The 25840-nt window shown below is 43.5% G+C and overlaps 3 protein-coding genes across 3 annotated transcripts; all 3 read right to left on the bottom strand.

Annotated features, from left to right (window-relative positions):
- Positions 1-6648: 6648 nt before the first annotated feature.
- LOC124657329 (PTI1-like tyrosine-protein kinase 3) lies at positions 6649-9490 on the bottom strand. The gene is made up of 7 exons (XM_047195899.1): positions 9466-9490; positions 8623-8858; positions 8390-8516; positions 7988-8261; positions 7481-7613; positions 6915-7001; positions 6649-6792 (listed from the first exon to the last, which is right to left on the bottom strand). The coding sequence occupies exons 1-7, from the start codon at positions 9485-9487 to the stop codon at positions 6649-6651; spliced, it is 1023 nt and encodes a 340-aa protein (XP_047051855.1). The 5' UTR covers positions 9488-9490.
- A 1613-nt stretch (positions 9491-11103) lies between these two features.
- LOC124652139 (PTI1-like tyrosine-protein kinase 3) lies at positions 11104-14438 on the bottom strand. Its single transcript, XM_047191165.1, has 7 exons — positions 14304-14438; positions 13436-13665; positions 13195-13321; positions 12806-13079; positions 12291-12423; positions 11742-11828; positions 11104-11646 (listed from the first exon to the last, which is right to left on the bottom strand). Exons 1-7 carry the CDS (start codon positions 14389-14391, stop codon positions 11506-11508), a joined length of 1080 nt encoding a protein of 359 aa, XP_047047121.1. The 5' UTR covers positions 14392-14438; the 3' UTR covers positions 11104-11505.
- Positions 14439-24632: 10194 nt separating this feature from the next.
- LOC124651617 lies at positions 24633-25475 on the bottom strand. The gene is made up of 2 exons (XM_047190666.1): positions 25387-25475; positions 24633-25149 (listed from the first exon to the last, which is right to left on the bottom strand). The coding sequence occupies exon 2, from the start codon at positions 25134-25136 to the stop codon at positions 24633-24635; it is 504 nt and encodes a 167-aa protein (XP_047046622.1). The 5' UTR covers positions 25137-25149; positions 25387-25475.
- Between the last annotated feature and the right edge of the window lie 365 nt (positions 25476-25840).

Raw genomic sequence — 25840 nt, 5'->3', positions numbered from 1 at the left:
ATAGCTCATGGGAAAGTAGCCTAAAAAACTATTGTGGTAAAGAATATGTCGCTTATGTATCTTATTTCTTATAAGTTGCTTGTTGAGCGGTAACCATGTTATCTGGGGACGCCATCAACCTGTTACACCTTTGTTGAATATCATGTGAGTTGCTGTGCATGTTCGTCTTGTCTGAAGTAAGGGAGATTTGCCATGAGTTAAATGGATTGAGTATGCATATTGTTAGAGAAGAACATTGGGCCGCCAACCAAAGCCATGTATCATGGTGGAAGTTTCAGCTTGGACATTAATCGTCAAATCTCTTATGAGAATATTATCTGTTGTTGAATGCTTAAAGCATTAAAGAGGAGTCCATTATCTGTTTTCTATGTTGTCCCGGTATGGATGTCCTCAAGTTGAGATCTATCAAAATCGAGAAATCAAATGCGATTTATCTCCTTGGACCTTTGTACAGGTGGCATAGAGGTACCCCTTTGTGACACTTGGTTGAAACATATGTAATGCAATGATCATCCATGGAAATCGAAGCTAACTAGGACAAGGTGCGGGCACTATTAGTATTCGATGCATGAGGCTTGCAACTTATAGGAGGTTTTATGCATAACACATATGAATTATTACTACCATTGACAAAATTGTTTCCATGTTTTCAAAATAAAAAAGCTCTAGCACATGAGTAATCCCTGCTTCCCTCTGCGAAGGGCCTTTCTTTTACTTTATGTTGACTCAGTTTAGCTACTTCTTTCCATCTTAGAAGCAAACACTTGTGTCAACTGTGTGCATTGATTCTTACATACTTGCTTATTTGCATTCATCATATTGCTTTGTGTTGACAATTATCCATGAGATATACATGTTGAAAGTTGAAAGCAACTGCTGAAACTTAAATCTTCCTTTGTGTTGCTTCAAAACCTTCTATTAATAATTTATTGCTTTATGAGTTAACTCTTATGCAAGGCTTGTTGATGCTTGTCTTGAAAGTACTATTCATGAAAAGTCTTTGCTATATGATTCAGTTGTTTAGTCATTATCTTCACCATTGCTTTGAATCACTTCATTCATCTCATATGCTTTACAATAGTATTGATCAAGATTATGATAGTAGCATGTCACTTCGAAATTATCCTTTTTATCGTTTACCTACTCGAGGGCGAGTAGGAACTAAGCTTGGGGATGCTTGATACGTCTCAAACGTATCTATAATTTCTTATGTTCCATGCTAGTTTTATGACAATACTCACATGTTTTATATACACTTTATATCATTTTGATGCATTTTCCGGCACTAACTATTAACAAGATGCCGAAGCGCCAGTTCCTGTTTTCTACTGTTTTTGGTTTCAGAAATCCTACACAGGAAATATTCTCGGAATTGGACAAAACAAATGCCCACGGTCGTATTTTCCATGGAGCCTTCCAGAACACCGAAGAGGAGACGAAGAGGAGCCACGAGGCGGCCACACCATAGGGGGGCACGGCCCCACCCCTGGCCGCGCCGCCTTATGGGGTGGGCCCCTCGAGCGTCCCCCGACTCTGCCCCTTCGCCTATATAATCCTTCCGTCGCGAAAACCCTATTACCGAGAGACACGATACGAGAAAAGTTCCAGAGACGCCGCCCTCGTCAACCCCATCACGGGGGGTTCTGAAGATCGCCTCTGGCACCCTGCCGGAGAGGGGAATCATCACCGGAGGGCTCTACATCACCATGCCCGCCTCCGGACTGATGCGTGAGTAGTTCATCCTTGGACTATGGGTCCATAGCAGTAGCTAGATGGTTGTCTTCTCCTCTTGTGCTATCATGTTTAGATCTTGTGAGCTGCCTATCATGATCAAGATCATCTATTTGTAATGCTACATGTTGTGTTTGTTGGGATCCGATGAATATGGAATACTATGTCAAGTTGATTATCGATCTATCATATATGTGTTGTTTATGATCTTGCATGCTCTCCGTTGCTAGTAGAGGCTCTGGCCAAGTTGATACTTATAACTCCAAGAGGGGGTATTTATGCTCGATAGTGGGTTCATGCCTCCATTGAATCGCGGGACGATGGACGAAAGTTCTAAGGTTGTGGATATGCTGTTGTCACTAGGGATAAAACATCAATGTTTTGTCTAAGGATATTTGTATTGTTTACATTACGCACAATACTTAATGCAATCGTCTGTTGTTTGCAACTTAATACTGGAAGGGGTGCGGATGCTAACCCGAAGGTGGACTTTTTAGGCATAGATGCATGCTGGATAGCGGTCTATGTTCTTTGTCGTAATGCCCTAAGTAAATCTCATAGTAGTCATCATGATATGTATGTGCATTGTTATGCCCTCTCTATTTGTCAATTGCCCAACTGTAATTTGTTCACCCAACATGTTATTTATCTTATTGGAGAGACAGCACTAGTAAACTGTGGATCCCGGTCCATTCTTTTACATCTGAAATACAACCTACTGCAATCATTGTTCTCTGCTGTTCTTTGCAAACAAACATCATTTTCCACACCATACGTTTAATCCTTTGTTTACAACAAGCCGGTGAGATTGACAACCTCACTGTTAAGTTGGGGCAAAGTATTTTGATTGTGTTGTGCAGGTTCCACGTTGGTGCCGGAATCCCTGGTGTTGCGCCGCACTACACTCCTTCACCAACAATCTTCACGTGGCCTTCATCTCCGACTGGTTCGATAACCTTGGTTTCTTACTGAGGGAAAACTTGCTGTTGTGCGCATCACACCTTCCTCTTGGGGTTCCCAACGGACGTGTGCATCACGCGCCATCAAGGACCTATTCCATTTTCCAGTTTCCACCACCACTTGCACATTAAACTGACATTAAACTTGTGCAAATTTTTAATACCCAATCCACCATTTTTCTTGGGCTTACAAATCCATTTCCATTTCACAAAATGGTATTTCCTTTTATCAGCACTCCCAACCCAAAAGAAGGATCTAATTAATGGGCTTGTCCATCTGTTCAATGTTTGACTTATGGAGCAATCTCATAGACATCTGGTAAACAACTACACTTGATAGGCAGGCATCATTTTTTATCACTCTCCCACCAACAGACATGGTATTTCCCATCCAGCCACCCATTTTCTTCTTTGTTTTCTCTCCAAGGAAACTCATCTCAGCAACTGTTGGTTTCCTTGCACACACTAGAGTGCCCAGGTATTTTATAGGCCAACTCCCTTGCTGACAATTAAATAAATAAGCAAAATTGTGTGCTTTCACTTCATCATCCAGTATCATCATAACCTCACTTTTCTCAAAATTAATTTTCAGACCAGACATAGATTCAAAAATATACAGGATAAGTTTCAAATTCACAGCCTGTTCTTCCCTGTATTTAATGAGGAGTATAGTATCATCAGCATACCGGAGCACAACAATTCCATTTTCTATCAAGTTACTGGCCAAACCTGTTATGAGCCCATTCTGTGTGCCAGGGTTACCATTTTGGACAAACTGCTAACAGCCATATCGAAAATGAATGTGGCAAAGGGATCACCTTGCCTGACACCTTTGTAGCTAGCAAAATATGAGTCAATTTTATCATTCACTTTCACACTCAAGGTGCCATTAGTCACCACATTTTTGATCCAAACAAGCTAGCTATCACTGAAACCTTTTTGGAAACAACAGTCAAACAAGAAATTCCAATTTACTTTATCATATGCTTTTTCAAAATCAATCTTCAGTACCACACCCTGTTGTTTCCTGAATTTGCTTTCTCTCAGGACTTCCTGGAGCAACATAACCCCATCAGTGATATATCTCCCATTGATGAAGGAAGTTTGACATTGAGATAGCAGTTTTTCCATGACTGGAGAAGCCCTAAGAGTTTTGGTGAAAATTTTGAACAGGACTTGCAGTTGAAAAATAGGCCCGAACTTTTGGATTCTATCAGCATCATCACCTTTTGGAATCAAGGTAATGATACCATAATTGATTCTAGCAAGATCAATCTTGTGATCATATAAGTCATCAAACACAGCCATAAGATCTGTTTTGATTATGTCCCAACACACTTGGTAGAATTCAATGGGAATCCCATCAGGACCTGCTGCTTTGTTTTTTTCCATCTGGTCAACAACATTTTTTACTTCCTCCTATGTAAATCTCCTGTCCAAATTTTCTCTGTCAGTGTCATCAAGTCTCTCTTCATTGTTCCATACATCATTACTCAATCTAACCCCTCTATCCTCTACAGGACCAAAAAGATTTTTATAGAACTTTGTAGCATGCTGCAAAAGCTCTTCATCACCCTGTATCACAGAATCCCCATGTTTCAGAGAAAAAAATAGTAGATTTCCTCTTACAACCATTTGCCATCCTATGGAAATAAGTTGTGTTACAATCTCCCTACATCAGCCAATTGTCTCTTGCCCTCTATCTCCAGAAACTTTCTTCCTTGTTAAGAATATCAAGCAACTTTTGATGTAACTCTGCCCTTTTTGAATATCAACAGCAGACAGAGGAAAATAATCCTCCCTCATCTCCAAATCAGCAACAGATTGAGATATTTCACCCTTTCCTTTTTTATTTTTTCCTCTCAAATTATGTCCCCAACCTTTCAAACTATTCTTGACATTCTTCAACTTTTTCTGCAATCTGTCAAGACTGTTGTTTGCCCTAACACTTTGCTGCCAAGCTCTATCAACTCTAGCAAGAAAATCTTCCTCTTTTATCCAGCTTTTTTCAAATCTGAATTCATATTTCTTCTTAGGCTTATTCTCCATGGTGTCAAGAATTAAAGGATTGTGATCAGATATTTTCCTGTTCAGTTTATGCACAGTTGTCAGAGGGAAAAGATCTTCCCAATCACTACTCACAAGGAATCTATCCAGTTTCTCAAGTGTGGGATCATCTTGACTATTTGTCCAAGTGTATTGGCCACCAGACATATGAATCTCTCTAAGAGCATAAGTATAAATGATGAAATTAAACATATCTGACCACCTGTTACTTCTCATCCTTTTGTTCTTCTCATAGGAAAATTTTATAATATTAAAATCTCCACCAATGAGTAAAGGAAATCTCTGATCACTACAAACCATGCCAAGCTCTGTCGGGAAATCTTCCTTGTCACACAACTGAGCAGCACCATACACAATCACCAACCAATTCAGATTAAGCTTCAAATCCAACAAAGAAACTTTGATGAAGAATTTACCAACAACAATATCAGTAATGGAGAATCTGGATAGCCTAACACCACCTAGAATTCCACCACTTCTACCAATAGAACTATTCCATTTCCAGTCAAAGTGTCCCTGTGGGTCAATAGTCCTGAAAAAAGCAGGAGAGTAATCTTTCTTGATAGTTTCTTGCAAGCCCAAGAAGTCAACATCTTGTTCTCTGATAAAATCTGACAAAAACCTGCTCATGCCTTTCTTACCTACACCTCTGCACTTAAGAGTGGCTCCTATCATAGATATCTTGGTTTTTTTCCTATATCTGGACAGATGAGGGTATATATGCAGCTTAGCACTCTTTTTACATTCATTCATGCTGAACCGGGTTGGTCAGGCGTCAACGGCTGGTGGAGGTTGAGGTTTGTGCTGAAAAAAGGGGGAGAGCGCCTTGACGACAATGCTCATGTTGGTTCTGAACTCGGACTCGTACTGCACGCAGAGCGTTGCCACTTGCCACAACAGCAAGATGCAATCAACAGAAGAAAACCATCCAGTGTTCACACTTGTTCAGAGCTGTTTCTCAGCTAGTGACCGTGTAAGAGAGGGAGAGGGAAGAAGAGATGCACACCTTGGCAACGCCTTTTGGGGGATAATCGCCCTTCAACCATGACTAGAATGTCATGACATGTAGAATTCTACATGAGTTTCTATATTAATTAAGTACATATCATAGTTGTCGTAGGCACGTAGGAAAATTTTATAAGAGGTTTATCTCTTGCTAGAAATCATATGATTGTAGTGTAGAAAATTAGTCCATAGTAATTATTGCGGATTTATTCCTTTCAACCTAGTAGACTCTATAGGCAATCCTGTAGATTAAAATCCTACAAAATTTTCTTGGAAATCCTTTGAACCAAAGAGACTCATAACCTATCAAAATCAAAGAACTAGATATCACACTATCATCCCATATGAATCACAAGGTATGTACCGCACCATCTCACCGCACAACTGCATGAACAATTCAACCCATTTACATGAGGATTCCTAGAAAACCGCCTTCCCTTAGGCCAACAATAGTACCCAGTGTAAGGAGTCCAGACATAACTCGTAACAGGAAGGACGATAATAAAATGGACAAGAATGTGGGCATTTCTCATCGCCTCGCAAATGAATTGGATTCAACAGTTTATACAATCGGGAGGGTGCATTGTCAGCTCAAATTCACAATATAATGGCGAACCCAGAAACATCAAGCCATGAACCAATTACAACCTTCCCAAATACTCACATTACAGCATATAGAGAACCCAAAACACGATTACTGAGGTGATCATCAACAAAACACATCTCGCTCGCCTAGGCTAAACTTATGCAACAAGAGCACATCAGTCAGCAAAACCACCACACAGGAAATGCAAGGAGAACAGAAGCCTGTTGTGGAACTTGGTAAAGCAGGGTGTCACTGTAAAACAATGCTCATGATGAAAATGATGTATCAGCAAAACAGAAGTCAGCCGTTGCGTGTATCAGAAGGAGCAGCTGGTGGAGGTTGAGGTTTATGCTGAAAAAGGGGAGTGAGTGCCTTGACGACAATGCTCATGCTAGGCCTGTTCTCGGGTTCGTACTGCACGCAGAGTGCTGCCACTGCTGCAAGCTGCAATCAAGAGAAGAGAACTATTCAGTGTTCAAAATTGTTTCAATCTGTTTCTTTGCTAGTGGCGGTGTAAGAGAGGCGAGTGCGCTGCACACAGAAGGGAGGGGAGAAGAGAGACAAACCCTGGCAACGCCTTTTGGGGGATACTCTCCCTTCAACCTGGGGTCAACACATTCTTTTACTGTATCCTCAGTCAAGCGAGGCGTTGCCTGTGTCCACACAGAGCATGTTTTCCTCAGTTTATTAAGAACAATTTACAAATCAAGTAATTCTCGTCACCATTAAGTTCTACTCCCTCTCTTCAAAAATAATTGACGTTCTAGGTTTATCCGAGCTACGTCAAACTTTTGTAAGTATTTTTTTTTTTTTGAGAATATGCAAAAGGAATGTGTCTCGTTTCGTCGAAAAGATCTAGTGAAAATATATTTTGTAAGCTTGACCAGATTTAAAGAAAAATATGTCAGTATCTAGACTGTTAAATCTACTGTGAAAATATATTTCCTAATTAATCTAATAAAAATAAATTGTAGCTGGGAAACCTAGAATGTCAATTAATTTGAAAGTGAGAGCGTATTGACTTAGGAGAAACCTAGAATATCAATTATTTTGAAAGAGAGAGCATAGCTGGGAAAGAAATTGTATGCTGAATAATCTAGTATTATGATTTTGTTATGAACCACATACTTACCCATATAACTAGACTTCGCTGACCTCTAGGCATTGCATTATCTAATGGTTTCCTTCCTGTCAGAAGCTCTAAAAGAACAACTCCAAAGCTATATACATCACTTTTCTGAGTTACCTGGCCAGCCATGGCATACCTGCATAGTCAATAAAGAACACTTCTTATATAAAACAATAAGGAGTGTAAACTAATAATAAATCAAAAATAGTGCAATGGAAGATCTGCGTATGTAAAAATAAAGAACAGGTGGAACTAGATCTATTAATTGCACAATAAATCTTGTTTTAGAAATGACAGTCTTGTGTAGCTAATGAATATCGTCTGAATAATACTATCAGTCTATCACCCACACCAAATATGAAAGGAAATAATGATGTATTTTCTAGTAATAATTTTTGAGGGAATATATTTTTAGGTGTTTTCTAATAATAATTATGGGGGATATCTCTATGGTAGAAAGGAACAGCTATTCTGCAAATAGTTACTCAAGTATTCAAGTTGAATAATTACTCAGGAGCCTGATAGCCGAAGGTTCCAAGGACCCGGGTGGAATGCAAACGAGCAGCCATATCAGGAGACTGATGTGAAAGAGTAAAATCTGCAACTTTCGCTCCGTAGTCCTCAAATAGAAGGACATTGCAAGACCGTATGTCTCGATGGACTATCGAAGGTTGAGTCTTCTCATGAAGATATTCTAGCCCTTTAGCAGCATCTATAGCAATTTTGACCCGCTGCATCCAGTCAAGTGCTGGGCCAGGCTGTGCACCAGGGACACCTTTTCTTCCTTGTTTATGACAGAACGCACGAAAACAATGTCAGATTGGATAAGACCACTGTCCTATATGAGTTATTTTGATCATGATGGGCTAATGAAGAAACAGACAAACAGATTCCATAACATAGCTACTTTACCATGTAAAATATCACGTAGAGAACCCATCGTAGCAAATTCATAAGCCACCAGACGTTGATTTCCTTCCACGCAGTAGCCAAGCATTTCCATAAAATTTTCATGCTTTAATCTTGATGCAATCGAGAGCTATAACCAAAATAAATAAAAAAGTTCATCAATAGAGTTATAGTATAAAAATATGAGTAAAGCTATCATAACTTAGCAAAAGGAGCATATTAGCGACCAGCTATACCTGTGTAAGAAATTCATTATCGGGCTCAGTTTCTGATGAAGTATCGAGCTTTTTAACAGCAACATGTTTTCCGCTATCTAGAATAGCATAGTACACTCTGCCATATGATCCTTCACCGATCAAAGCTTTTGGCCCAAAATCGTCGGTCTTTTTTTTCAGTTCATCAAGTGACATTTCAGGTACTTCAATTGGAGGAGGTGGTTTTGTTGGGTCACTTTTGGAAGCAAACCCATTTTCTGTTAACCATGTGTTCAGAAAAAACTTTAGGCCCGGACAATAAAAACATAACTGCAAAGCAATCAGGAATGCACGACACGGTCACTTACCATAGGCGCAATAAATCAGATACAAGTATTTAAGCGGTGACAAAATGTTACATGGTTCAACACTTCAACTAACAGAAAAGATAATCTGAAAATGTGTTGACGAATGACGACTATGCTGAGAACGCACTACCTTGCATTAAACTGTAAAAGAGCATGGTTGCAGCTTCTTATCCTTGTTCTCCTTCACTTGTATGTTGTGACATTAAAAATCATAGATCCATTTTGGTGCTCATGCTTAACTTGTTCCATATCAACTAACAAAAGATCATTCTTGGATACATGCAGAGTGGAGATACTTCAAATTTATTTTTTCAGCACATCCTGATGCCACGGCTATATGAATAAAATTACCGAAAGTGGATGATATGGTCGATTCTGGAGAACCCAAAACGACTACTACTCAAGTTTCCACAAGAGTTGCAAACCCATTGCCGGGTGGTCTCCACAAGACTTGAATATAGGCTGATTAAATTACACAAAACGGAAAAAAAAAAATCAATAGAGGAGTGAGTGGTACCTTCTTTCCTCTTTCCACGCATAAATAGCTCATCTGGGCGGGACGGAAATCCATCTTCGCGTTCATGATATGAACCATGACCTTGTGAAGGATGAAAATTTGTGCAGCAACACCACCGGGACATGATGACGACCTCCTTTTAGTTCTTCCTGTCTATATGCCTCCGATTTCCTAAGGGAAATACCAGAGCATTTTGGCATCAATGCAGATGTTCAGTAAGACTGTAAGAGTACTATTCTCTATCAGGAATTCAGGACAGCCGTAGCCATCATGCATGGAAACGTTCAAGTGAGAAAACTATTGCACAAGATTGTGGGCGTGCATCATCCATGGAGCAACGATTACATGTGGTAAATCAAGGTGAGGTTTTCAGCCTGTATTCCTGTCCCCTGCAAGTAAAAGGAACTGATTACTGAGGAAGCACGGAAGGGAGCACCTGAACCCGCGAGACGTACGGTGACGCCGCTCGGTCTCCTCCTCCGGTCAGTACGTCGGCGGCGAGGATGAAGAGGAGAATAAGCAGCCGGCGACGAGTTGCCGGAACGGATCCTCTCGTGGTGGTGGTCGTGGCCGTGGGTGGGAGGGAGGGGTTTAAATAATTCTTCGTTCCGTCACTTGGCGTGGCTGGCTGGAACAACATAGGCCAGCTGAAATGGCAACGGGTTTAATTAGTCACACCGGCTTCTACCAACCCGGTTCTGCCCAATAGTTTACAACAAATTGCTGGCCCGGTCCGATCGGACTCTTCAACTCCAGGCAACTCTCTCACGCTGAACTCTGTCGGCGTGGCCTGATGTCAACGGGTCGGGTATTGAGGGACGTTGGAAGCACCCAATCCAAAACTGATGGTGGAGTCTGTGTTCACGTTACACAAGGTCAAACAATTCCTTTCATGTATTCTGCTGTGGAACTGGTGGAATGCAAGGAATAAGATCAATGCTGGAGAGGCAGGACGTTCTACTTCCTATTTGTGCAGAACAATTCAGAAGCACACCATTGAATTCCAGCAGGTGCAGCCAAGAAGCACACCATTGAATTCCAGCAGGTGCAGCCAGCTAGTCTTGGTGCAGGGGAAGCTCAAACGAGTGAAATGAATGAGCAGGAAGTACTATGGAAGAAGCCAGATCGGGACCAGGTGAAAATTAACATGGATGCAGCTTTTTGGGAACCACTTGGTACGGGGGCTTGGGGTTTTATAGCTAGAGATAACAGAGGCGAGTTCGTCGCTAGAGGCAAACTGAGACACCTACGTTCTGCATTAGAGGCTAAGACCAAGGCAAGCGTTTCAGCGGTCGAGGGGGCTGTGGCACTCAGTCTAAACAGGGTAGTGTTTGAATCATATTCAAAAGTTCTGGTGGATGCTCTAAATTCCAGCAGCCCTGAGTTGTCTGAGATCAGCATCCTGCTCCATGAGGCAAGAAGCATGTGTATTTCTGTTTGAGTCTTTTAGCTTTGTGCAATGTCGCCATATTTGTAATAAGATTGCTAAGTCAGGGATGCTGCTGTGCACTATGAGTAATGGAGTTCCATTTTAAAAAACGTATTGAGGGACGTAGTAGGTGCCTTAGTATCACAAAGCAGTAGTACCCACTACCCAGAGTCCAGACATAATTCAGAGCAGGCAAGCAAATAAAAAAGTTGACAAGAATGTGGGCCGCTCCTCATATCTCACACAAGCTTTGAGTTCAGCACATTATACAATCAATCGATGATGTTAGCTCAAAACCACAATGGCAAGCCCAGAAAATGTCAAAAGCATGAGCTAATTACAAGATTACGACCTTCCCAAGTTCAGAGCACGGTTACTGAGGTGAGCACCAACAGAACACATCTTGCACACCCAGGCAAACGAATGCAACAGGAGCACATCACTCAGCGAAATCACACACTAAAGCCTGTCGTTGAACTCAGTAAAGCAAGGGTACTACTTTCGATACTGTAAAAAAACATCTCACGCGCAGGGACAGGCAGACGAGGGTATATATGCAGCTTAGCACTCTTTTTACATTCATTCATGCAGAACCGGGTTGGTCAGGCGTCTCAAGCCGTTGTATCAGGAGCGGCGGCTGGTGGAGGTTGAGGTTTGTGCTGAAGAAGGGGAGAGAGTGCCTTGACGACAATGCTCATGCTGGGTCTGAACTCGGATTCGTACTGCACGCAGAGCGCTGCCACAGCAGCAAGCTGCAATCAAGAGAAGAAAACCATTCAGTGGTCAGATTTTTTTCAGACCTGTTTCTCAGCTAGTGACGGTAAGAGAGGGAGGAAGAGAGGCAGACCTTGGCAACACCTTTTGGGGGATACTCGCCCTTCAACCTTGGATCAATACATTGTTTAACTGTATCCTCGGTCAAACGAGGTGTTGCCTGTGTCCACAGAGAGTAGTAGCGACCAGTCAGAAGCATGCAAATCAGCTTATGCACCTTAGAATATATAGTTTTTTATGTAATGACATACAAGGGCACTACGTGACACAAAATATAGCAAACACCTTAATCTGGAGGGCATAAATCCGGAATAACATAAAAATTTATTGAAAATCTGACCATTTTTTCAATGTTCGTTCACTTGATGATCATGTGTAAGGCTAGTCTGAGACTCAAGTTCAAATTGTTGCGTTCACCAATTTTATGTCCTACAATCTTGTTGCTAGTGCATGTTTTCCTCATCTTATTTAGAATAATTTTACAAATCAAGTACTCCTGGCAAACAAGTCATATGCCGAAGGAGTAGTTCTCTTCACCATTAAGTTATACTCCTGGCAAACAACTCATATGCTGAAGAGTCTGTACTGTGAGATTGTTTATTGTTACGAACCAAATACTTACCCATGTAACTAGACTCTGCTGACCTCTAGGCATTGTATGATCTACCGGTTTCCTTCCTGTTAGAAGCTCTAAAAGAACAACTCCAAAGCTATATACATCACTTTTCTGAGTTAGCTGACCAGTCATGGCATACCTGCATTGTCAATAAAGGGCACTTCTTAAATGAAGCAATAACGCAAAGTAATGATTAATAAACGTGGTCCAATGTAAGAATAAAGAATAGGTGGAACGACAGCGATTCATTTAACCATAAATCTTGTTTTAGAAATGACAGTCTTGTTTAGCTATAGACTATAGTGAATATAGTCTGAATAATACTACCAGTCTATCACCAATTCCTAATATGAAAGCGAATAAACATGTTCTTCTAATAATAATTATGGGGGATGTTTCTATAGCAGAAAGGAAAAGCTACTCTGCAAATACATATAATGTCCAAGCATTCAAGTTGAGTACTTACTCACAACTACTCTGCAAATACATATAATGTTCAATCATTCAAGTTGAGTACTTACTCAGGAGCATGATAGCCAAATGTTCCAAGGACACGGGTGGAATGCAAACGAGCAGCCATATCAGGAGACTGATTTGAAAGATTAAAATCTGCAACTTTCGCTCTGTAGTCCTCAAATAGAAGGACATTGCTAGACCGTATGTCCCGATGGACTATCGAAGGTTGAACCTTCTCATGAAGATATGCTAGTCCTTTAGCAGCATCTATAGCAATTTTTACCCGCTCCAACCAGTCAAGTGCTGGGCCAGGCTGTGCACCAGGGACACCTTTCCTTCCTTGTTTATGATTAAAAAGCAGGTAAAAAACGTCAGATCAGACCACTCTCCCGTATGAATGGTTTTGATCATGAGGGGCTAATGAAGAAATAGGCTGACAGTTTAGCAAGCGTACCATGCAAGATATCATGTAGGGAACCCATTGTAGCAAATTCATAGACCACCAGACGTTCATTTCCTTTCACACAGTAGCCAAGCATTTCCACAAAATTTTCATGCTTCAATCTCGACACGATTGAGAGCTACAAACCAAACGAAGAAAATTAGTTCAACGATGGTAGGTTGTAGTTAATATAAACATATCAGGGTAAAGCTATCATAACTAGCAAAAGCTGCATAGTACTTGGCAACTATACCTGTGTCAAAAAATCGTTATCAGACTCAGCTGAAGTATCAAGCTTTTTAACAGCAACATGTTTTCCGCTGTCTAGAGTAGCATAATACACTCTCCCGTATGATCCTTCGCCGATCAAAGCTTTTGACCCAAAATTGCCTGTCTTTTCTTTCAGTTCATCAAGTGACATTTCAGGTATCTCAATGGGAGGAGGTGCTTTTGTGGGATCACTTTTGGAGGCAAACCCATTTTCTGTTAACCATGTGTTTACAAAAGAACTTAGGCCCAAGCAACAAAAGCACAACAGGAAAAGAGAGGATAACTTGAAAGCAGTCAGGAATGCATGCCCTTATGGTAAGCAGAATATATAATACATAAACATTTAGCCTACAAAATGTTACATGGTTCAGCTGATAGGAAAGATAAATCTGAAAGGGAGTTGACAACTATGCTGAGAATGCACTACCTCGAAGTAAAAACTGTAAAAGAGCGTGGTTTCAGTTTCTTATCTATGTTTTCCTTCACTTGTAAGTTGCAACATTAAAATCACAGTCCATTTTGGTGCTCATGCTTAACTTGTTCTGTATCTACTAACAAATTGAAGACCATGAATACAAGCTAAGTAGAGATACTATAATTTTTTAAGCACATCCTGATGCCATTGGATATATACGGATATTTTTTTTAACAGAAAGTTGATGATATGATTCTGGAGAACCCAAAACGACAATGTTTAAAGCTAGCAAGTAGAACTCGAGTTTTCACAAGGGTTGCAAAGCCATTTCCGGGTGGTATTATGAGTTGGAGAACATAGGCCTCAAATCACTGTAGTTGATTAGATTATATGAGGCACAAAAAAAAATATAGAAGTCAATACGGAGGAGTGGTACCTTCTTTCTCGTCTGGGCTGGAAGGAAATTCATGTTGCTGCTCACGATACGAAGCATGAAACTGGGTGCAGCAAAACCAGCGGCGCATAATGTCCCCCCTTTTAGTCAGTTCTTCCTGTCTATATTATGACTCCGATTCCTAAGGACGAGGGAGAAACACGGGAACATTTTTGCATCAGTACATATGTTTGCTGAGAGTACCAACCTCAATCATGGGAATGTTCCAACGGTTGAGAAGTATTGCATAAGATCGCAGGCATGTATCATTGAGCGGCGATTTACATATGCGGTGACTGAGAAACGAAGACGAGGTTTGCGTCAGGTTCTAGCAACTCCGGTCATCACGAGATGAGCTGCGAGTTTTATATGCCTTTCCTACAGAACTCCTAACTGTAACTCCGGTCATGCTTTTTTCTTTCCTGACCATGCGTAGACTCGTGCCGCTGATAAGCCGTACTAGTACGCAAGCAAGCATTGGTTGCTCGTGCTGCACGAGTAAAACATTGCTTGCGCTGCCCTTGCCAGTTTGTAGGATAGCCTAACTAATGACCACGCTGTGCTGAAGTAAACTGGGTTGCTAGTACTATCCAGCACCTGGACGTCTGAAGTTGTACAGGCTAGAGCAGCGAATTACGGCGCCTCCCCGTCGCAGGCGGCAGCACCTGAAGCCGCCAAGCTCCATGGCGCTCGCATGCCCCCAATCCCCGGCTGATCCCGCCGCCAGGCAGTCCCGAATTCGCACCGCGCGGTTCGCCAATTCGGGCCACAATCGATCGCCTGGAAGGGAATCCGCAGGAGCCCCGCGACCTCGCCTACCATCTCGGACCGGTAAGAGGACATGGCATCCACACGGCGCCGCCGCGCGAGAAAATTCTACCGAAGCGCGGCCTGAGTCTACGTCTCCACGGACCCCGCCGCGTGGAAGGAACTGGGGAATGGAGGGGCGGGCGGGGAGGACCAGAATCGTCACCTGCGGGGGCGAGGGGTCAGCCTGGGAGTCGTCGGCTGGACGGGCGGCCGTGAGAGGCACGGCGAGGCCCCGATCCGCGATCGTGCTGCGCCTCCGGTGCTCCGGCGCGAGGAGGAGGTGCAGCGGGGCGGGCGAGGAGCTGGCGGGCAGCTGGGGAACGGGCGGAGGACAGCGAAGAATCAACCTCGTGGTGGTGGTGGTGTGGGGTTTAATTGGTTCCGTCGCCGGGCTGGGCTGGCTTGGCGTGACAGGCAGGACGGGCGGGGTTAAGGAGGAGGAGACGACGAGGCGAAACAAAAGGAAAGGAAAGGAAAGCAGTGGACAGTCGTCGCGCGACAGCCAGCGGGGTCGGCGCTGTTGCTGTTGCTGATGCGCAAGCTGGTCCTGCCGTGCCGTGCGACCCCCGCGTTTACTTTACCCGACGGAGTGTATCTACTGCCACCTGCCCGCGCACCATCGTTCGCATCGCATCGCATCGTATCCGCACGCACCGCACCGTGTGCCGCCGCCGCCGCGCCTTTCGGTGCGGTTTGATGCGTGTCTTGCTTGTTGCTGCAACCACAAGCATTCCTCGTCTTTGGTTCGGGCCTTTTTCTTCCAGCCTACCTACACGCGCACGGACGGACGGACGCGGTGTCGTACGTGTTTGCGAATCAAGCCTCCCTGATTTGGCCGCGCGCGTGGGTGGGAGATCTTTGCTTCGCGGCCAGCTCGGTCGGGTTTTTTTTTTTCCAAATTCATTCGGGTGGAAACCCGACAAAGCTGCTATTAATAACTGGAGTACAAGAAGACCCTAAGAGATACCAAAAATAACATAGGGGGTCCAGGATACGCAAAGAGGACCCTAAAGGAAAAAAAAAAAACAGAAACGCGATCAAGTCCTACTGCCATTCAGTCCGACGCCAAAAAGCATCGGAGAGGAGCTCCTCAACAAAGTCGCCGCCGCCGTCAAGCAACTCCCGCAAGCAAGCCACCACCATGGGGCTTGAGCAAGCGAGCGAGAGAGAGAGAGAGAGAGAGAGAGAGAGAGAGAGAGAGAGAGAGAGAGAGAGAGAGAGAGAGAGAGAGAGAGAGAGAGAGCCGGCCGCGAATAGTACTGCGCCATCAGCAAGAGGGAGAAGCACATCTGCATGACACCTCCCGCCCCCTCGCCTCCACGGCCGGTCAGGCCGTAAGAAACCAAGCAGCCTACCCCCATGCCCACCTCCCCCGCCACCATGGCCGGACAAGGGGGCAAGGAGGCCATCTTCTCGCCAGCTGACGACTCCTAGGCGCCTTACCGAAGAGCGTAGCCGCCGACGAACTCCAGTCAAAGATCCACCATGGATCTGGAGGGAGGTCGCTGGTGACGGGCCACCTGGTGCCACGCCAGAGCACCAGAGACACACTCAACCCTTGCCACCTCCAGATCAAGCCTTTGACGCCAACTCCGACCGCTCCCCCTCACCACCAAGGCCGGCCAGGAGCGGAAGAAGAGGCGCCAAGAGGAGCTCGAAGGAGATGACGCTGGCCTTATTGCTGAGATCGGTCGAGGAGGGGCTCCCTGGACTCCGGCCGCCATAGCAGAGAGGGGCACCGCCAGAACTCGGCCCGCTCTGGATCTGGCCACAAACCAGAGCTCCTACTCCAAACATAACCGGCAAATCACCGGGAAACTACTCCTAACCTAGGAAACTAACTCTGGCGCCTCACCTCCGCCGGCCAGGTCAGGGATCGGGCCAGATCTCGTGGATGAGCCTCTGGCTACTGTAGCGAGCGGAGAGAGGGGACGGGGAAAAGTGAAGTCCCTGACGTGGTGCTCGGTCGGTTTAGAACAGTCAGTGAGTTAATACATGACAGGAAGAAGGGAATTCTAAAAGAAAAAAATACATATCATCTTTTTTTACTTTTACAAATATACTAATGTACGTGCTACTTTTTGGCAAAGATACATGATAGTACATTGCTAGCAAAGTCATGTCGTCAATGTTTTCATTTATCTGCACAAGTGACTATACGAGCTTTTAAGTTAAATAAATATATCATAAATCAGTTGCTTCAGGTGTTTATAACATTCCAAACTAGTTTCGTATTGAACCCTTGTTGCAATGCTACTTTTGCTAGCCTATACTCTCCTCTAATAAACATATACAATTGAAACAAGTGACTATTATTCTACTAGTATATTATCACAGTAAACTCAAAGAGCACTTTTACTTACCCGTAAATTCGTATGAGCCTTCCATTTTTTGCTATTCCACCCGTCGGATTTTATCCGCACACCAAAACAACAACTGGGGAGTACACCCTTAGCCAATAGTACCATGGAGTGTGATTGTTTGAAGGGTAAATTAGTAAACTTCGTAGGTTGTCACTATTAATGTTCAATTATCGCCGGCATTAACAGTGTTCGGATTCATAGTCGGACCTTGCACTCCATGGAAAAGTTGCGCGATCGGCAGGGTTGATGCAACAAGAGATATCATACTCGTGCCACCGCTGAACACCAGCACCAATCGAGCGGCAAATTTCGGATTCAAAGCACAAATCAACGTAAATTATTAACACTCTGCAGGGATGTACTTCAAGGTGCCAGCGGCAAGGACGATTATTTTAGTAATTAAGTCCTCATTACCTGTATAGAAATATAGAAGTTCAAATTCATTCGAGTTGCAAGCATCCATCACGCTTGTACATATGGGGATAAAACCTCGATGGCTTTGGTTAATTTTAACCTCATGTGGTTCGTCGTCAGTTAGCATATAGCACATGTGCAGCACGGCTGCACCGGTTGACTAGATCGGGCATGGGTTTCCGGTCGAGGCGGCATGCATGTGTGTTGCCCTTGCGGTCCGGCGGCCGTGCTCTTCAAACCTGGTCCTTGTTTGTAATCCCTTAGATATTTGGTATGATGGATAATGGTCGGCGTCCACTTCATCCGTACTAGCGACACAATATGGTATTTGATTAAACAAATTGTTAACTGAAATGTCTAAAACACCCATGTATATCTGCGGTTAGATTTAATTGGTACTCCATCCACCTCTCGGAGTACAAAAGTACCGTAAAAACTCAAAACTTTAAATTATCAACTTAAGAAATCTTATTTAACTAATAATAAATTACAAACTTTTATCTATGTTATTATAACACATAAGCGTGAAATTTAGAGATAATATATTGGATGTGGTAACCATACCCCCCCCCCCCCCAAATGATAACTACTTATATTTTGTTGATTGATTGTACAATTTATATTAGATTGAGCTATAATGCATTTTACATCCAGGTTAGTCTCCATCTCTATATGCCTTAAAACAACATGGTGTAAGACTTTATTATGCATGGTATCTAGAGCAATTGACCGTACAATTTAGAATGTGTTTTCAACTAGACTGACTTCTTATGCATTTTGCGCTCACTTTTACCTATCTTTATATCATAAGAAATACTCCGCGTTGTGGAGATTCTAGATATCGCATGCATAACTGAACGGGTTGTTTTGGACTCTACGGGCGTTCATTTAGCTAAATAAGTTTATCTATTTATCATATGAAATTGAAATATGGGGAACAAATTATGACTTGTGAACTCGGTCTGCTAGCTCGCGTGTGTGCTGCCTGTTGCTGGAGCCACAAGCATTCGTGCGTGCCTTTGGGGCATTTTTCTAGCCTATGTCCGGACGTGGCGCATGTGTTCTCCCATCATGTTCGCTGATTTTGCCGCGTGAGAGTTGGCAATGGCTTTGGTACGTTTTGGCCAGATGGCAGCTCGATCGGGTCTATAATAGTTGGGTCGGATGACTTCAGTCAGCGGTGAGCGGTGTACTTTGCGAGAGTTTGAATGGTTAGGAAATTGAGAACAAGCAAGTGCGTATATGGTTGGCCTATCTCAGAGCGCTCCACGATACATCCCTGGCGCGAGCAGGCTGGGCAAGAAAATAAAGAAACAGGTAAAAGAAAAAAAAACGCAACCTCCTCCTCAATAGGTCACGCACGCAACCGCCTCCTACCCAGCAGTTCCCCCAAATCTCGTTCTGAATAGGCGGGGCGTAGGTGGCGGCGCTGGGGGTCGAAGCCTCGGAGGAGAAGGGAGATGCTGGCGGTGGAGGTCAAAGGAGAAGGGATCTGGGCGGCGCTCGCGAACGGAGGTTGGGGCAGGCACTCGGTCGAGGTCGGAAAGATGGGAGATGGGGGAAGGCGGTGGTTGAGGTCGTAGATGGGTGGATGTGGGGGCATGCGGCGGTGGAGGTCGGAGGAGATATGAGGAGGGTGGCGCGGGATCGAGGAAGCTGTGGAGGAGGGCGGCAACAACGACGAGGAGGTGGGAGGAGAGCGGCGACGGCGGAGGTGAGTGGAGTAGACGAGTGGGAAAAATTTCTGCGGCTCCACCACTTTCTTTCCCTCGCCGACGTTCATCACAGCGAGCAGAAGTGATGACTACAAGATTGGTCCGTCCTTTCACCTGCCATCGATCTACCATAATTTCTCAAGAATTTAAGGTATATGTTTCAATGTCTTCCAGTTCCAGTCCGTATCAAGGATGCTCTCTCCGTTTTGTTTTCCATGGAAATTTCCTAAGAATCTATAGCATCTGGATATGCATAAACAACTGTATTCGACCTGGTTAATTATTTCTGTGTGTTGATTTTGTTAATGGATGGTTTATGGGGTTATGCAGTCAATTGGATCTTAGCAGAGCGAGCAGACTAAGTTGCTTGACTTTGGAAGGATAGTGAGAGCACCTTCCAGTCATCACATGGAAACATGGTTGGGCCCTTTGACTCAATGGCCATGACAATGGATGCGCAGCTTCAAGGTATGATATCTTTGTTTGCCCTCCATGTGCTTACTGTTTTTTCCTTCCCGCTGTTTGTTTAAGGTTCAGAAATGAAGGATGACATGTTCTTTTAAATCTTAGGCTAAGGACATCATCATAATGACAAAGAAGTCATGAAATTCATTTATTTGAGTGGTAAGAGAAGGATTCACGTGAGGAGACAAATAGTGGGTGTCGAGACCAGCAACCTTGCTGTCTCCACACCATCCCCAGGTATACTGGTTCCTTACCAAAACGTTTTTGCTCTACTATTGTGGTGTATTATAAATAAATATTGTGAGTTAGGATGCACACTGATGTATATTGTGATCCCTAATTTTGTTAATTTTGCTTTTACTGATTTGTTTTTATGGTTTAGGGTGCACACCCACAACTCACCTTGCATTATTAAGGTGAGTTTCCCTCTCTGATGCATTTTCACTTTATGCTTTATGTGATTTCATAATGAATTTTGGGTTCATGCTTACGTTATACCAATGGCACACCATTTTATCATGCAAATGAACAGGTTATACTATCCTATAGTATTACTGCCCTGTGATGATTAATTACGAGAACAACGATAAATATGATGCACCTGTTTTTTCTAATAATGATGGCTGGATATAGTTTCATGTTTTTTCTTGCTATGGTAAATTCTGGGCTGTGGTTTCTTTGTCGCATGAAAATATTAGAAAATTCTGAAGCGCCTTTCCCTTTTGTCTTTGCAATAGTTTGTTGGACACTCACGAGCGACAATGCTAGCGAGGCTGCTCAAGGAACATATTTGATTGCTACGATTCATAAAATTTGATGGGTATATTAGGTTACACTTAGATCTGGATGTACTAATTTATCTTTTTTTGTTTATCTTTATTGACACTGGCTCATACTTCTTTATGGATATTAAACTATTTACTCTTGTGTTATCTGATCTGAAAATCTTCCCTTGATATGCGGGTTTACTACTATTTTACATTTTGGGTTCATTCTGATTCAACCTAACTGACCAAATGGATTTGACGTGTTATTCATGTCAGGTTAGTGTGTGTCTTTATTTGTGGCAAACCACAAATAACCGAATTGTATAAATAGAGTCCTACCTGATAGCCTTATTTCTCATGTCGCTCAAGCTGCTGTTATTTTATTTTGGCTGCGGTAAAGTGTTCGTAATTTCCCCCACTATTATTTTTTTGCATTATCTACTAATAAATTTTCTTGTAGGATATTATTAAAAATAATCAATTTACAAATTGATTAGTGGTTTACTGCAAGGCAATAATCCCTAAACTGAAATCACCTTGGCTGCAAAGCTTAATAACTTTTCTTGTTATCTTCTTCACTAACAGGTGCTCTAGGAGATAAGGAGTTTCTTATTTACTATTCGGCATTCTGAGAAGTTGTTCCATGGGAAGAAGGAGCTCCAGTTTCATGATGCATACGAAGAGATTATCCACCAGGTATATTTCACTTGCGCGAGGAGCTCCATTTGATGAAACAGGTTAAGGCATCATCCACCATGTATATTTTTCTTCTGCATAAGCTTCAACCAGTTTTATCTTTTTTTTTTTTTGCGATGAAAAGAAACTTATATTGATGCACCGTTCAATACAGAAAGATCCAGAGAAACAAAGAAATTACAAGGAGGTCCTTCTCTAGATCCCAGCTTCGCCGACGACCAGAGCGGCCCGGTGGCGCGCCACTGCACCTGCTCCACTCGACGCCATGGATGGGAGACAGCTCCTCTGCAGGCTGGGAAGTCGCCGGACTACCGAAGAACGGACACCCCGAGCCGCCGACACCGCCGCGATGCACCAACCTGCAAGCTTCTTCTCTAAACTCGAGATCCGGATCCGCCGCCACGCGAGATCCGGTGGAGGAGACGCCGCGCCGGCGAGATCCGGGGACTCGCGGACGCGGAGATGGCGGACGCCTCGTCGCAGCACCCCGAAGAGCACCACCACCGGAGGGACAGGCTCCGCCGCAAAGGCCACTCCGGCCGCGCCACCGCCTCCACGACGCCGCCGGCAGGCCGTCCTTCTAGCCCTACACTATATACACACCGAGAATCGGGGATTCCCCACCCCCCGGCCCGCCGAAGCAGCAGACGGGGTGAGGGATCCACCGATCCCCCGGCGGCGAGGTGGGAAGAAGGAGGGTCGCACAAATCGCCTTGCTCTGCTGTAGCGGGAGAAAGGAAGACGTCCACGGCTCGTCTGTTGATACCAGTTTTATCTACAATTGTCTTTATTTTTGTCTCCAATATATCTTATTTGCTGGCTACGAAGTACCAGTTGATATATCACTTGTATTACTTTCCGGATTGTCAGGCTGCCAAATCCACATTTCTCGCTCTACGGACATGTTAAGGCATCATCCGCTATGTATATTTTGCTTCTGCATAAGCTTCCATCAGTTTAATCTACATTGGTCTTTATTTTCTCACAATATATTTTTCTCCCAACGTACACATTTCCTCTCTCCAATTTAGTTTATCTTTTGGCTACGAAGTACCAGCTGATATATCACTTGTATTAGTTTCCAGATCGTCTGACAGGCTGCCAAATCTACGTTTTTTTTTCTACGGCGTCTGTTCAGCCACAATGGACTTTGATTGTTGAATACTCAAAAACTTCTTGCATTCATCAGAGCCTGAGCTCCAAAAAAGAGAGGTAATCGCACATATCATACCTTGTCGATATCATTATTTTATGAAAACACATGAAAGTTAGTGGTAATGCTTGATGTGTGAGTGCATTTCCTAATACTTTTCATTGAATTAATCATTCTTTGATGTGCTTTATGCTATTTGGTTGTTCTTTCTCCAAACAAAATAGATAAAAATTGTCTATCTTGGAGGCAGAGAGTTATTTGAGAATGTCTTTTTGGGAGCACCTATTTGGTGAAAATGGTCTGTGGTTTGTTTCTCCACTCTTATATACAGTTTAATTCATCCTCGAAATAATTCGTCATGGCTCATTTGTACACACTACCATACTACTTTTAGTTTCTGAAAAAATACTCTCTTGTTGTTTAAACGCTTTAGTGATCATCTTAATATCAATTACTGCTGATATGCTGCTGTGCAAATAATCAATAACTTCACCTGTTATGGTAAGTTCGCTGGTCCCAGATATTCCTAAAACGCTAAATCATTTGTGTGGTTGATGTAGGTTTTAGTTTTTTTTATTGTCCGTATTGATAATAGTAATAGAATTGTTGAACTTTCTTCCAAAACTAAATTATTATCTCTTTTTGAAGTGACACCCGTGCATCTGGAGGTCTGCTCTTGTCAGTATAATTGCTCAAGCTCTTCGCCAAGTGTGTCTTGCTTTTGTAGCTATTTTCAATTTATGTTGCAAAATGCTGCAAAATGTAAACATGGACATATTCTTTTGTAATATGTTCTGGTTGCTTCGCGCTCCATAATTTCATGGTATGTCTGTTCCAGAGATTATTTTGAGTTTTGTGTGAACCTAAGGATAGCGAGGGTTCACAGTTCAGCAATGGCCGGTAGTAAGATAAACATGAGTACAGGCTGAGCAATTGATCCATATTTGCCACTAGGAAGCTAATCCATACTCCCTCCGGTCTCTTTTAATTGACTCAAATTTAGTACAACTTTATACTAAATTTGAGTCAATTAAAAAAGAACGGAGGGAGTACTTGTCAATACGCGTTGTGATTGGATTGCACAACACCGGTGAGGAGGCGCCCCATGGGGCACCCCAACCACTAGTATATATATGTTTGTTCGCGTGCTGGTATTAGCATCCAAAAGGAAGATGCTGACAGCATATACTAGTAACTAATTAACGGCATTGGCTGGCTCAAGACCCAGCCAAGGAGGAGCTGCGCCTGGTCCTATCATATTACATGCAGCACACAGGATATGTCGGCCCAAAGAGAAGATAAAAACACTATCAGATTGTTGTTTATTAGCATAAGATTAAAAAGAAATGATCAAGCAATCTGTGTGTCCGTTTGGGAATTTCGGCAGTAAATGAGTTTCTACCACTAGAGCTGTTCCGATCCTCAATAAACCAGATCACGAGACACTCGAACACTGTAGTTAGCTAGCTTGATCAACTCAGCCAACGTCAGTCAATACTTCAGACAGACACATGAGAGCAAGTACAATAGAGTCCAGTCAGCTGACTATAAGACATTAAATAATATATTTTAGATGAGTTGGAGGAAAGAGAAGAGGAGAGAGAAGGGAGGTGAAGCTACTTATCGCGATAGCTAAAGCTCTTGCACGTGCTCCTAGGCAATTTGTGAGGGTGAAAGGTGGGCCATATGTTAGTAAAGTGCTTCATTCTTATAGCCAACTATTATACATGTTAGCTATAAGATGACTACAAATGATATGTCATCTTGTTATAGCCAGTAGTTGGCTATACTATTGGAATTGCTCTGAGCTGTTCAATCCTGTAAGGAGTACACCTATCAAGCTGGCAATGGCAACCGTCTAGTCCAGGCCGCCCACATTCCTCTTGCACAGCGGGAGTAATGTGTTAGTGTAAAACAAAATTGATGCTGGTAATTCATTAACTACTAGTTTAGTTTAACTTTCTAGCTCCACTTGAATGCTTGCCAACTCCCACGCGGAATCTCCTCCTGCCTCCTCCTCGAGGCCGACGAGGGCCTTCTTCTTCATCCTCGTCGGTGACCTCGGCCTTGTATGTGACATAGCCTTTGGCTGCGTACTCTCGTCGAATCTCATCCCGCTTTGCAAGCAGCTGCATGTTGCTCTGCTCCGCAACTTCCGTGCATCTGGCCCACGTGGCCCTTAATTGGCTGAAGATCTCCGGGAAATCTGCTTCCAGCTCGGGCGACACGTTGGGCATCTTGGGGTATGTATTCAGCTGGATGTTCATGAGCATCTCCGCCTCGTCTGGCGGGTACCGGAAGGTCTTCCACTTCTTCTTTTTTCCCCCTCCGGGTTTATTACTCCGGGCCTCCACGGCAGCGAGGGCGGCGTCCACCGCCTTGTCCACCGCCTTGTCCACCTCATCATCGGAATAGCTCGACGGTGCCATTGTTGACAGGTCGCCGTTCTCCATCCTTGCTCGGATCCTGTAATCGACGACCACCAGAGCATTTGTTGGTTGAGAAAGAAATAAAAATGCTAGATTGGTCACTGTACATAAATCTGACTGTGAATTAAAATCCAGGGCCTCCGTGTTTGAATTGAACAAAAGAACACACGCAGGCAGATCCGAGCTGAACCGGCCGGATCGAATCCTAATCGACCCAGTTTATGCTTGAAGTTCAACACGCCAATAGAAGATATGAGAAGGTGTAGGCACATACCTAGGGCAACGCGGCGGCCGACGGCGCAGATGGTCAAATCGATTATCTTCCCTGCGGTTCCGACGAGAGATCTCTTCCCTCTGTATCTGTCGTCTGCGAATCTGACACAGCTGTTGTAGGCTCGGCCGTATATAATAGCCACGGGCAAACCCTTTCCGACTCCGTGCATGATGGGGAGTTGAGCCCGGCTCAGCCCGCGTTCCACTTCCAATCCAAATCGAATTCGTGAGAAAATTCGGCCCAAGATAAAAAGGCCCATGTAGCACAAGTAGTTGTAGCTCAACACGTTGGCACACAGACCCGGATACCGGATCATGCACCAAGCAGCACAGCCTTGTATTCAAAATGAATTCGACCAGACAGGGGCGATTTCATTGTAGCGGCAGCTGGGTGTTATAAAACAGCGCAGCAAAAGTAGATCAAATAAGGAACACGAACACAGAAATTTTACGTG

This window comes from Lolium rigidum, chromosome 5 (assembly GCF_022539505.1).
Source record: "Lolium rigidum isolate FL_2022 chromosome 5, APGP_CSIRO_Lrig_0.1, whole genome shotgun sequence".
In the NCBI taxonomy this organism is placed as follows: Eukaryota; Viridiplantae; Streptophyta; class Magnoliopsida; order Poales; family Poaceae; genus Lolium; species Lolium rigidum.
The sequence above is the reverse complement of the archived record's forward strand: the minus strand, read 5'-3'. Positions and strand labels throughout refer to the sequence as shown.

Coding starts and splice junctions, on each gene's coding strand:
- LOC124657329 (XM_047195899.1), bottom strand. CDS start 9,487: ATGCGTGGAAAGAGGAAAGAAG. Junction 8,859..9,465: donor GCGTGGAAAGAGGAAAGAAG/GTACCACTCACT, acceptor CATGGTTAACAG/AAAATGGGTTTGCTTCCAAA. Junction 6,793..6,914: donor CCCCAAAAGGCGTTGCCAGG/GTTTGTCTCTCT, acceptor TCTTGATTGCAG/CTTGCAGCAGTGGCAGCACT.
- LOC124652139 (XM_047191165.1), bottom strand. CDS start 14,391: ATGCGCCGCTGGTTTTGCTGCACCCAGTTTCATGCTTCGTATCGTGAG. Junction 13,080..13,194: donor CCTACATGATATCTTGCATG/GTACGCTTGCTA, acceptor ATCATAAACAAG/GAAGGAAAGGTGTCCCTGGT. Junction 11,829..12,290: donor AGCAGAGTCTAGTTACATGG/GTAAGTATTTGG, acceptor CTGTGGACACAG/GCAACACCTCGTTTGACCGA.
- LOC124651617 (XM_047190666.1), bottom strand. CDS start 25,136: ATGGAGAACGGCGACCTGTCAACAATGGCACCGTCGAGCTATTCCGAT.